We start from the raw sequence: 12,740 nt of genomic DNA on the forward strand, positions 1-12,740 counted from the left end.
TTCATTTTGTTACTCTTCTTCAAAAGAACTTGCATTAGTTCCTTATTACTTGCCAGACAAAAAGCAGATCCCTAGCCTGGTGGAGTTCTTTATGTAGTATTTTATGCATATAACTCTATAGAAACTCATGTGCCTAATTGTCTCCCATATTCATTGTGTTTATTTCATGACTCATGAAAAATGGCTATGGAGTTGTTCAGAACTGGGATTTGATCTCTTGCCCTCGTATTAATAGCTGTGGGAATTGGGTACGTGTGGCATAGAATCATTATACGAATGATGAGATAATGTATGTCAATTGCCTGGTATTTAGTAAGCACTCAGTAAACAATATTATTATCACTTTTGTTAATCATGTAATCTCGCCATTGTAATGCCCTCATGCCTCATCTCTTACTTAATCCAAATTATACCCATCATTCAAGATTCAGCTCAGTTCTCACCTCAGTGCCCATCCTAGCTCACAATATACTTGCCTTTCACATGTCCTACAGCATTTATATGCTAAACCACACAATTTTGTTCTTAATTATGTATTGTCTTAATTGCTTGCTTTTTGTTTCTGACATATTTATAAACTTAAAAGTAGAGTTTACTTCTGAGTTCTGCTTTTCAAATCCTCATAATTCCTAGCATACGGTTAGACTCACCAGAAGAACTAAAAAACCTTGCTTGATTCAACCAGACTTGATCTTATCTTGATCAAGATAATAATAATAGTAAAAGTAATCAGGGTCCTCTTTGTTCCTTTGGAGATCCCAATTTCTCACTTGAACTAATACTCTGAATAACTGGAGTGAATTTATAAGATTTTACCAACTCCATGTGATAGGAAATTCTAAATCCTGACCAGGAGTCTGTATTCTGTTCCATTCTGGCTCATTTAGGATAATAGCTTTCTGAACAGAGTGATAGTTCCATTCACGTATGGGTGATTTGTTGTGCTGTATCTGTATGAATACTACTTAAATCAGCAAGTATAAACCAGAATGCCCTTGTAGTTAGTTCTCTGTGTGAGAAGAAAGTCCAGCACATTTCCTGCTGCATACACCACGTAAAATACTCTTTTATTTACTAAGGGATTTTTTCTCTACCATGTTGTCTGGGATTTTTTAGCCTTATAGCCCTACCTGGCTAATTATATTAGAGTCCATTATAAACTTATAAGGAGAGAAACATATGTATAAAGTGTTCCATGCATATTGTTCTCATGTGGTCAGAGGAGCAAAATAGTAAAAATTCCCTCAAATAGCTTTCAGTATAGTGAGGAAGGTAAATAGTCAAATGAATAATTTCAGGGCAACTTGGTTAGAACAATACAGTGAGTAATTTCAAGGCAACCAAAGGTGTGTGAAGTACAGTCATAGAATAAAGAAAAGAATGATGACTTTTCCTCGAGGTTTGTATCTGAACCTTCACTGGGGTTCTTAGGGTAGTTAAGAAGGTGAGGATAAGGCAGAATTCCCCATAGGGGGACAAGCTTTTCCTAATAGTAGAGAAAGTCTGAGACAAGGGAAAGTTGTATGGTAGGAAGATAGAGGGACTTTAGGTCCTGGGAATCATCTTAATGTAATAATAGATAAGCTTCTTTCCCTAGGGCTTGAGAAGCCATTCACGCTGCCCCAGAAGAAAGCTGCAGGCCAGATAGTTAAAAATGAGAAAAAGTTTTTATTTTTTGTTAAGTAAGATAAGGAAAATTAGAGTTAGGTAATTAAAGCATAGTGGGAGAAAGTGTTTAAATAATGTTATAAACTTTATAGTATTAGTAAATGTTCATTTAAATATTTACGTATTTAAGTAGTAAGTTTACATTTCTAGTAAAAGCATAATTGACCAGATGCCTTTGCAGATGGATAGTCTGAGATTCTGCATTGCATACGTAGAGGAAACCTGCTTGTTACCTATATTGCTTTTGTTTTCTGTCCCCCACTACTACAAAAACTCCCTGAAGATGGAGATAACCTGTCTGCTTTGTTCATGGTTGTGTTTGCAGCAGGTGCCTGGTCTGTGTTGTTGAAAAATGCTTGTTTAGTTGGCTAATGGCCACATAGACCTGCAGCCATGATTCAAAGAGCTGCGCACCTCCTTCGTGTGGTGATCAGTGAGCTGAATTGCAGGGGAATGTTGGGAAGAAGGAGACAGTCTCTTAGGAATCTAACCTTTTCATCCTTTCACCTCTTGGTGTTATTTTTTAGTTCTAGTTTGAGACTTTGTTTTCTCTTGCACTGTTTTGTTTCTTTATAACAGCTTACATTAATTTTCTTTTTGTTTCTTTACTAATGAAAACAGTTAAAAGTGATAAGTACTGCTGTGCCCCAAATATTTTGATTTTTAGTATTTTATTATTGACTTTTTTTTTGCTACTTTGGTGGTAAAATCATATGGTCATTCCTGGGTGGGACATGGGAGGGAGAACTCTATATTCTCTTCTAAAATAGGAAAGCTGAAAATAATACAATAATTATGATTTTCCAGCGGCTGTCATTTCTGAAATCAGAAAGTATGATATTTTGACTTTCAACTTAATGATACCTTATTTATTTTACAATATAAAAGTACTTTCATGTATATGATTTTATTTAATCTTATGAGGAGGGTATCTTTGTTATCATTTTCAGATGAAGGAAAATCTGCATGTTTACTGTTGGATAATAAAGCCCTTGTGTGATGTCAGGTTCTGTGACTAGAAGTAGAGAATATTGAGGTGGTGTAGAGAGCCCCTTCCACTCCACGCAGTCAGACCAGCCTTGATTTCTAAGCACTGCTTTGGGCAGAGTACATTCACCAGAGTACACCAGGATAATGAAGGGATTCAGAATGATGCTGTATAAGAAATGGTTGGAGGAACTAAGGTTCTTTAGTCAGGAGTAGACAGTCACAGGGAAGGGGGTTGGATGTATTCAAGTATCAACTCTAGGGTGGGAGCTTTAACAATTTTTGTAAACAGAATTGTCCAGAGATGTAGTAAATTGCTGTGTAGGATACCTTCTCCTGTATAGTAGTTTAGTCTGGATAATGACTTGGCATTTTAGAGGGAATTTAGGCATGTGTTATTGGTGCCTCTTATATTGCTGCCCATATTGGTGCCCAGCTCTCTGCATCTAGAAGCTTTTAAGTAGGCCTGGGGTGTGGTCCAGGAATCTGTTAAATTTGAACAACCTGGGAACCCCTGGACGTGATGAATTTAAGGTTCTCTTCCAACCCCAAAGTCTAATGCTTCTGTGATACTCCAGAATAAAAGCTATCTAATTATATTTCCCTGATCTGGAACTGGGATTGGTTTTCAGGAAGGAAAAAATATTCTAGGCTATAATGTTAACATAGTTTTTTCTTAAGCGTTTGCCTTTTTTCCTCCTCAGTGTTTGCTGCGTTAGCGAATATAGACCTGGCTTTGAAGCAGGGATCTGCACTGGCCTTGTTCAAGATTCTGCAGTCACCAGCGCTGGGCCTTCGAGGACTGCAGCAGCAGAATAGTGACTGGTACCTCAAGCAGCTCCTCAGTGATAGACAGCACAAGAGAGAGGTAAAAGTACCCTGAGTTGCACCTGCAAGAGTTTATATACGTCCTTTTGAATCCCATGCTGTTGTGTCAAGGTATATATGGGGCCTTTTTTTCCCCCTAATATAACTTTTTCTCCTGCAGATGAATTAGGCTGTTTAATATACTCAGGTAAAGTACACATTGTCTTCAGCTCTCTTTTGCTTTTAGAGTTGTAAATCGTCTTTTAAAATAAACATTGCCCATCCCGGCAAGTGAATGTGACCACCCCTTCACTTGAAGTCCCTGAAATCCCCAGCTAAAAGCCATTGGGGAGAACCTGAAATTTTTTATTCTTACTTCAGGAATTTCCACTTTTAAAAAACCATACCTGATGAGTTTCCTCTGGCCAACACTGGGAAAGTACTTAATGTGCAGTAAGAGTGGACTGTGTGGGATTGTACTTTATGGTTTTCTTTTTTTAGAACAAATATGAGGGGATTTATTTTTTTTTTTCTTTTTCTAAATAAGGACAAGTATACATTTTACAAATCCTCAGCATTGGCCGGAGAAAGCAGCATTAATGTGCTAATGATTCTACAAACATTTTATCTCAGAACATTTTGATGCTCTTTACAAAATATTTTTTTTTAATGTGCTTATATCAGGAGAGTCACTCTACCCGAGATTTGACACGGGCATTCGGCTCTTGCTCAGGCTGCCGCTTTGGCTGTGTGTAGCCTGAAGCTGTCTCTTATGCCTGTGGCTCTCTGTCCCTAGTGACTGCTGTTGAGATATGAGAACTACAAGGCCCGGAGGCCTAGGCAGGAGTCATCTTTACCTAAGTGTTCTTTGCTTTTCTCAGGGTGGTCAGGCTGAGGCCCTGCAGAAGGAGGAGCTACAGTCTGGAGTGGATGCCGCAAACACTGCTGCCCAGCAGTATCAGAGAAGTAAGAGTCCTCTCAGCTGCATGTCCACTGAGATCCTGAGTAGGGGAGGAAAGTGGCTTTGTGTCGTTGAGGGACCTAAGGTTAGATTCTTTCACTCCTCACCCCACCCCAAGGCTACTAGCTGCAGTCAACTACCAGGTACCTTTGGTGGCAGAAGGGTTCCTCCAGTTTCAAAAGTAGAACTGGAGTCAGTGTAGGCTCACTTTGGCTAGGAAGCTCGTGCTTACGTGGTTGGTTAGGGAAGCATCTGGAGGAGACAGGACTAGGGATTGATTGGCAAGATTTGTATGTTGAGAGACAGGAGAGAAGGGTGTTCCTAATATGGGGCAACAGGGGAAGAGGAAGTGTGAGCAGAGGGACAGAAGATGAAAAATGTATTATGGAACAGTGGGTAGAATAAAATTTTTGTATATGTTTTAGGCTGAGTTGTGTAAGATAAAGGCTTGGAAAGATTGTGGAAAGCTTTGAATGGCAGCTTAATAAGCTAGTTCTTTGCCAGGCTCCCCCCTGTAGGGGAAGGACGTCTTAGGTAGAGCGTAGTGGTGGCAGGCAGGATGATTTGGAGTGGAAAGAAAAAAGGGGTGAGGAGAAGAGGAGGCTGCTTTTTAGAGACAGATTTATTGAGATGTAGTTCACATACCATGCAGTTCACCCTCATACAAAGGAGGCTGTTTTCTAAAGGTGAAAGTTCTACTTCAAACGTCATGGCTAATAGCTTATCCACAGAATATAACTTTCTTCTGTGAAAATTGGCATCTGCTTCCCCTCGGGCCTCTCAAAGCCAGCTGCCTTTGTGACCTTCTTGTTTTCTACCCAGGACTGACAGCAGTGGCAGCGATCAATGCTGCAATCCAGAAGGGTGTTGCTGAGAAGACTGTTATGGAGCTAATGAATCCCGAAGCCCAGCTGCCCCAGGTGTTTCCATTTGCTGCCGATCTTTATCAGAAGGAACTGGCTACCCTGCAGCAACAGAGTCCTGAGGTGAGTTAACTGAACCTGTGCTGTTTGTGAGCAAAACAGTGGACGTGAATTTAAAATTTAATACCCACTTCTTGGTGTAGTTAGGTAGAGGGTTTTTTTTTGTTTGTTTTGTTTTACTGGAAACTTAGACTCGTTATGGTTTTATTAAACTTGTGACCTCCCTTGGTATTCCAGAATGTCTTTCCTTACTCTTTCCTCCCTCGCTTTCTGTACAGCATAGCCTCACCCATCCTGAGCTCTCTGTTGCAGTGGAGATGTTGTCATCGGTGGCCCTAATCAACAGGGCGCTGGAATCCGGAGACATGAATACAGTGTGGAAACAGTTGAGCAGTTCAGTTACAGGCCTTACCAATATTGAAGAAGAAAACTGCCAGAGGTGGGTGCCCAGAGTGCTGGGTTGAATCCATTAGGTAGCTGTCACCTCTGTCTTTCGTGTGCCAACACTCTTATTTTCTTTGCAGGCATTGTGACTTCAGTGTGATTGTCTTTTTATTTTTTCTATTTTGATACATTTTATTCTTTACTATGCTGAAGGTTTTGTAGTAAATTACAGATATAACATTCCACTCCTAAATTTATAAGTATGCTTATTTAAAACAATGAGGATATTATATAGCCAAAATAACACTCTTATACCCTGACAAATCAACAGTACTTCTTTAATACTTTCTAAACCTAGTCCATTTTCGTACTTCTTGTTCCAAAACTGTTTGTTTTTTCAGCTGGTTTGTTCAAACCAGGATCCAATCCAGGACCACATGTTAACATCTGATTATTGTGTCCCTTTGGTATCTTTTAATCTAGCATTGTCCCTTTCTTTATGACACTGACTTATTAAAGAGATGGGGCCAGTTGTCCTATAAAATGTCCCATCTTCAGTTCTGGTTGCTTCCTAATATTTGGTTTATTCCTGTAAATTGTAAATTAGGTCTAAAGACTTGTCAAGATTCAATTAAATATTTTTGGCGATGTGTGTTTCATATTTTCTCATATCAAGAGGCATATAAAATCTGCTTGTCCCCACCATTAGAGATACTAAGGGACATTAATCCCTCCATTGCATATTTATTTTTCTCCCTTATCACCAGAACATAATTTTTTTTTTAATGTAACTTTTTTTTTTTTTTTTTTTTGGCTGCCTCGGGTCTTCGTTGCTGCTCGTGGGCTTCTCTCTAGTTGTGGCGAGCGGGGGCTACTCTTCGTTGCGGTGCACAGGCTTCTCTTTGAGGTGGCTTCTCTTGTTGCGGAGCATGGGCTCTAGGCCTGCGGGCTTCAGTAGCTGTGGCTCACAGGCTCTGGAGCCCAGGCTCAGTAGTTGTGGCACACAGGCTTAGTTGCTCCGCGGCATGTGGGATCTTCCCGGACCAGGGCTCGAACCCATGACTCCTGCATTGGCAGGCATATTCTCAACCACTGCACCACCAGGGAATCCCCAGAATATAATCTTTTTTTGTACCTTTTGCAGCATCAAAATGTCCAGTTCCCCATTAACCATTCATCTAATATTTTTAACCCCAATTGATAATCCTTGCCTAAATCCATATACTTTCAGTAAGAGTTGCTGAATGGTGATTTGTTGATCTGTCATTCCTTCTGTGTTTGTTAGCTGGTGTATGGCCTTGTTTCCTTGTCTTTAGAGGGGTTGCTTGAGCTGCTGCCACTGACTCCAGAGTTGGTCTTACTTGGAATTTAGAACATGTAATATAAATAGGCCGTTAAGAATAAGTGATATCCTTGCATTTTTACACTTTGCTCAAGGTAACTCCTCGGTCCCAAAGCTGACCTCTAGAATACATCAAGCTGTTGGGGTTCCTTAGCTATCTCTGTTCCTTGGATCCTTTGCCCCCATGTCTTCTCATTCCTGTCAACCAAAATAATCCTGAAGGTCCCTTTTCTTATGTTGCACTTCATTGTCTCTTTTGTTGGGGGAATGGGGCAGGTATCTCGATGAGCTGATGAAACTGAAAGCTCAAGCAGATGCAGAGAATAATGAATTTATTACGTGGAATGACATCCAAGCTTGTGTGGACCATGTGAATCTTGTGGTGCAGGAGGAACATGAGAGTGAGTAATCTACTTCCCGTCCCCCCAGATAATGTCACAGTTACAGATAATGTGATTCCATGAGCTGGTTCTAAACACTACTCCCGGGAGGATTTTTGGAAATTGGAAAAAAAAAAAAAAAATCTATCTCAAAAAGCTACAGTTGTATATTGTTTTCGAAACACCAGGCAACTGCTATGATTAGATAAGTATGTAATAAGAACTAAAATTTTCAGGAGGCGAATTGAACATGATCTGTTATTTTTAAATGCTATTATAAGGAGTGGTTGTGACACTGACTACCTGGAGTTAGGTCATATTGCACAGATTGAGGGCACAGTCCTCCCCAAGACTCCTCTCACTTTAGACACCAGCCTTAATCTCTGGAGTTCCCGGGTCACCACACTTCTGAAAAACTGGCTATATATTCAGGGGTTCCCTCTATCCCCTCAGGTTCAATAATTGGCTAGAATGACTCACAGAGCTCAGGAAAGCACTATACTTACGGTTATAGTTTTATTGTAAAGAATACAAATCAGGATGAGTCAAAAGAAGAGAACAGGAGGGCAATGTCTGGTAGGGTCCCAAATTCAAAGCTTCTGTATCCTCAGGGTGTGTTGCCCTCTCAGCCCATTGATGAGTATCACAACCAGGGAAGCTCACCTGAGCTTTGGATATCCAGAGTTTTTAGTGGGGCTTCGTTCCATACAAATAATGGATTGAATTATGGCCAGCTATTGGCCAAGTAATTGAATTCAATTTCCAGTCTGCTTCTCCTCCCTGGAATAGCTGGGCTGATATTCTGAGATCACATGGCTCAAAGCCCCAGTCGCCTAATCACATGGTTGGTCTTTCCAGCGTGACCAGCCCCTATCCCAAAAGTTTCTAGGGGCCCACCAGCAGTCACCTGGTTGGCATAAACTCAGGTGTGGTCCTAGGGGCCCACTATGGATAATGAAGATACTCCTATCACTTGGGAAATTCCAAGGGTTTAGAGCCTCCTTTCCAGAAACCAGGGACAAAGACCAGCCAAATTTTTTATTATACAACAGAGTCTTTACAAAAGTAGTCCAATTGGATGAGATAGCTGAGGAGTGACTATTTCTAGTTTTAATTAGTGTTTCCTGTGAGAAATATTCAGTGATTTAGTGGGAAGAGCCTTCCCTTGGAGTAGGAGACCCTGAGCTTTGATTCTCTTTCCCTTACTTGTTTGCTGTGTGGTGTAGGAGAGGAGATTCCTAAGACTCATCTTTTTTTTTCTATAAAAATGTTGAACTAGGTGACTTTTTTTTTTAAAAATTTATTTCTTTTTTTGGCTGCGTTGGGTCTTCGTTGCTGTGTGCGGGCTTTCTCTAGTTGCAGCGAGCGGGGCCTACTCTTCGTTGTGGTGCATGGGCTTCTCACTGCGGTGGCTTCTCTTATTGCAGAGCATGGGGTCTAGGGGCACGGGCTTCAGTATTTGTGGCACGTGGGCTCAGTAGTTGTGGCACAGGGGCTTAATTGCTCTGCGGCATGTGGGATCTTCCTGGACCAGGGTTTGAACCCGTGTCCCCTGCATTGGCAGGCAGATTCTTATCCACTGTGCCACCAGGGAAGTCCCACTAGGTGACTTTTAAGATCCCTTGAACTCTTGACTTTTTGTGAATCAAGAATGGTTTTGATCACACATTGGAGTATACTTGAAAACTATCCTTTATAAAGCCAGTTTCATCAAAATCCTCATCACTCTTAAGATAGGGCAAGTAAAAATAAAACAAAAGGGCTTGAGATTTTAATAGGAATATGGATATAAGGGAGTTTACTTAGATGAAAAAAACCACTAAATTTAAAGGAAAAAGATTTAAATGCTGCTTAATATTATGGATGACAAATTGTAGTTTGAATCATGGTAACTCTTGGATAGAGGATTTATGGTCACTTACCATGTTTAAAGACTGTTTTATTTATACAATTTCTTAATCTAAAAAATAACCTTTTGTCCATTCATATTTAGGGATTTTAGCCATTGGTTTAATTAATGAAGCCCTGGATGAAGGTGATGCCCAAAAGACTCTGCAGGCCCTGCAGATTCCTGCAGCTAAACTCGAGGGGGTCCTTGCAGAAGTGGCCCAGCATTACCAAGACACGCTGATCAGAGCAAAGAGAGAGAAAGCCCAGGTGAGTGGCACTAAATTGTTCCCTTTTTGTTCCGAGAACTTCATCCCTCCTAGAACGGAGATAGAGGTAAGGGTCTTCTCTCAATGACTATTTCCTGGGCACCCTTAGATTCAGAGCACTGGAGGGACACATAAGAGTCATAGACTCTGCCCTCCAGAAGCTTATGCTATTTTACATATTTGGTTTTTTTGTTGTCCTTTGTTGTTATGGTTATAGACACATCTTTTATGTCTCTTTAAAGAAATTCTCTATTGAAATATAAGATCCAGAAAAATGTGTCAGTTATTTAAGTGTACGGTTGTATAAATGTTTAGAAGTAAGCATACCTGGGTAATTGGTGCTCGGATTATAAAAAGCATTAACAGAAACCCCCTTATATCCTTATTCACCTCCCCACTCCCCAGGAATAAACCACTATCCTGATTTATTCTAGCACATGTCTTTTGGTAAATATATGTATGCATTTCTGTTAGGTATACATTTGGAAGTGGAATTTGTGGGTCATAGGGAATACATATGTTAAGCTTTAGTAGGCAATGCAGTAAAGTTTCTTTTTTTTTAGTTTAAATAATGGCTTTATTGAGATATAATTCACATACCATACAGCTCACTGTTTTGTAGTGTACAATTCAGTGGTTTTTTCGTCTATTCATAGAATTGTGCAACTATCACCACAATCAATTTTAGAACATTTTCATCACCCCCAAAAGAAACCTGTGTAGGTAGTCACTCCTCATTTCTCTCAATCTCTCCAGTCCTAGGTAACCATCAGTCTACTTTCTGTCTATGGATTTGTCTATTCTGGACATTTCGTATAAATGGAATCATACAATGTGTGGTCCTTTGTGACTGGCTTCTTTCTCTTAGCTTGGTTTATCCAAGCTGTAGCATGTATTAGTATTTTCTTTTTACTGTTGAATAATATTCCACTGTATGGCTGTACCACATTTTATTTATCTATTCATGAGTCAGTGATCATGTTTCCACTTTGTGGCTATTAGGGATAATGCTGCTATGAATCTGTTCTCCAAAGGAATTGTAATACAAACCCATCTTTTAAAAAGTTTGTCTTGCCTCTCAGCTGGTTTGTTGAGGAAATGGATGAGATTTACTCCTTTTTTAGTCCTCTTGCTGAATAGGAAGTTGCCATGTTGCTTTTGGAAGCCCTAAAAGAAATTCTTAATTCAGGGGGTCAGATTCCTTCTGGGAAGCCAAAAGTGGTAAAACAGATCAGGGCTTTTGTGTTAAGGGAGCTACTGTACACCGACAGCCTTGTGGGCTCTAGAAGTTTGGGTTGTGGGGGAGGAGCTGTGGATAATATAATGTTGATAGATCTCCTTTGATTCCATTGTCATGAGAGTAGTTGACATTACTGTGTCCTAAACATATAAGTGTAGCAAGTACCAGCTTCCTTTTAAGAGGGTCATTGCTGGGCTTCCCTGGTGGCGCAGTGGTTGAGAGTCTGCCTGCTGATGCAGGGGACACGGGTTAGTGCCCCGGTCCGGGAAGATCCCACATGCCGCGGAGTGGCTGGGCCCGTGAGCCATGGCCGCTGAGCCTGCGCAAAAAAAGAGGGTCATTGCTATGCATGTCAGTTGATCCTGTGGTGAAGGTTGAATCACAACCCCCATTTTGTAGCGAGGAAATCTAGACAAAGGCATTAACTGATTTTACTTACTCAAGTGAGAAGCGGTTGGCTGTAGGGAAGCTGTAAATAGAGGCCTGTCTTTGATATCAGTTTACTGGATCAGAGCTTCCCAAACTTGACTGATGACTAGAATGCTGGAAAAGTCATTTTAAAAATACAGATTCCTAAGCATTAATTCTATTTCTGCTAATTCAGAATCTCTAACCTGGGGCCTGGCTGCAATGATTCTCTGTAGGCCAGTGGTGGTAGTGTTATTTTTTGCTGCCTTATTAGTCCAAAAGGAGTCTTATATCCGATCCAACTGACAGAGGAATGGGCTTTGAAAGAATAAGCTAGGTCTGAGTCCATGTCTAAAAAAGGAAAGTAGATTGAGGATATAACTTGTACCAGCTCTCACGCATGTGATGGGCCTTACTGCTCCTTTTGTTTGGATCATAGGAGTTAAAACTTTTATTAGAGGATGTGACTAGAGTTTGAAGCATTTCCTTTTGCTGTGGAATAACTTTTCAGAGTTCATCAAAGGCAGAGGAAGGGGAGAGTTAGAGGAAAATGTGCTTAACGGTGCTGTGCTCAGATGGGTAGACTATACTTCAGGTGTAATTGTCTTTTTTTAAGCCTCAGCTCAGCTTTTAAGTTCCTCTTGGGAGTAGTTTTAAAAATAATCATCTGAGTTCCAAATTTAGCAAGCAAAAGATCTTAATTTGAATTTGATCTGTTTTTCTTGTAATATCTTTCTGTCTGGTTTTGGTATCATAGAATGAATGAATTGGGAAGTGTTCCTTCCTCTTTTATGTTTTAGAAGAATTTGTAGAGGATTGATATTAGTTCTTTAAACATTTGGTAGAATTCACCGTTGAAGCCATATGGTCCTGAATTTTTGGTTTTGTTTTTGTGGGATATGTTTTGATTACTGATTCTATCTCTATATTTGTTATAGGTCTGTTCAGATTTTCTTCAAGTAAACTGCCTCTTTCTCTTTGCCTTTAGGGAATTCCATTATGCATATATCTTCTCTTTATTCAAATCTGCTGAATCCCTCTAGTGAATTTTTCATTTCAGTTATTGTATTTTTCAACTCCATAATTTAATTTGGTTCTTTTTTTAAAAATGTATATTCTCTATTTGGTGAGACATTGTTCTCATACTTCCCTTTAGTTCTTTAGATATGGTTTCCTTTAGTTCTTTGAACATACTTAAGATAGCTGATTTAAGTCTTTGCCTACTAAGTTCAATTTGGACAGTTTCTGTTGTCTGGTTTTTTTCCTGTTTGGACCATGCTTTCTTGTTTCTTTGCATGTCTTGTAATTTTTGGTTGAAAGCTGGACATTTTAATAATAATGGGTCAACTTTGGAAATCAGATTCTACCCCCTCCTCAGGGTTTATGGTTGTCCCTGTTTGTATCTGCTGTTGTTTGTTTAGTGATTTTCAAGTCTGTATTCTTTGTCATGTGTATTTTCATGTCTGTATTCTTTGTCCACTGAA

At 39.9% G+C, this 12,740-nt stretch overlaps 1 protein-coding gene across 2 annotated transcripts in view; it reads left to right on the forward strand.

Moving 5' to 3' along the window:
• The window catches only part of IQGAP1 (IQ motif containing GTPase activating protein 1), a 125,025-nt gene that overhangs the window by 75,167 nt on the left and 37,118 nt on the right, over positions 1-12,740 (forward strand). For both annotated transcript variants that reach the window (XM_089906758.1, XM_022564055.3), the window contains 6 exons: positions 3,360-3,523; positions 4,344-4,428; positions 5,246-5,409; positions 5,625-5,785; positions 7,349-7,473; positions 9,446-9,609. In XM_089906758.1, coding sequence (XP_089762884.1) covers positions 3,360-3,523; positions 4,344-4,428; positions 5,246-5,409; positions 5,625-5,785; positions 7,349-7,473; positions 9,446-9,609 — 863 coding nt within the window. The remainder of the gene's footprint in view (positions 1-3,359; positions 3,524-4,343; positions 4,429-5,245; positions 5,410-5,624; positions 5,786-7,348; positions 7,474-9,445; positions 9,610-12,740) is intronic.

This window comes from Delphinapterus leucas, chromosome 2, assembly GCF_059928025.1.
Source record: "Delphinapterus leucas isolate spDelLeu-1000000601 "Yukka" chromosome 2, BTC_Dleu_Yukka2, whole genome shotgun sequence".
Taxonomy (NCBI): domain Eukaryota; kingdom Metazoa; phylum Chordata; class Mammalia; order Artiodactyla; family Monodontidae; genus Delphinapterus; species Delphinapterus leucas.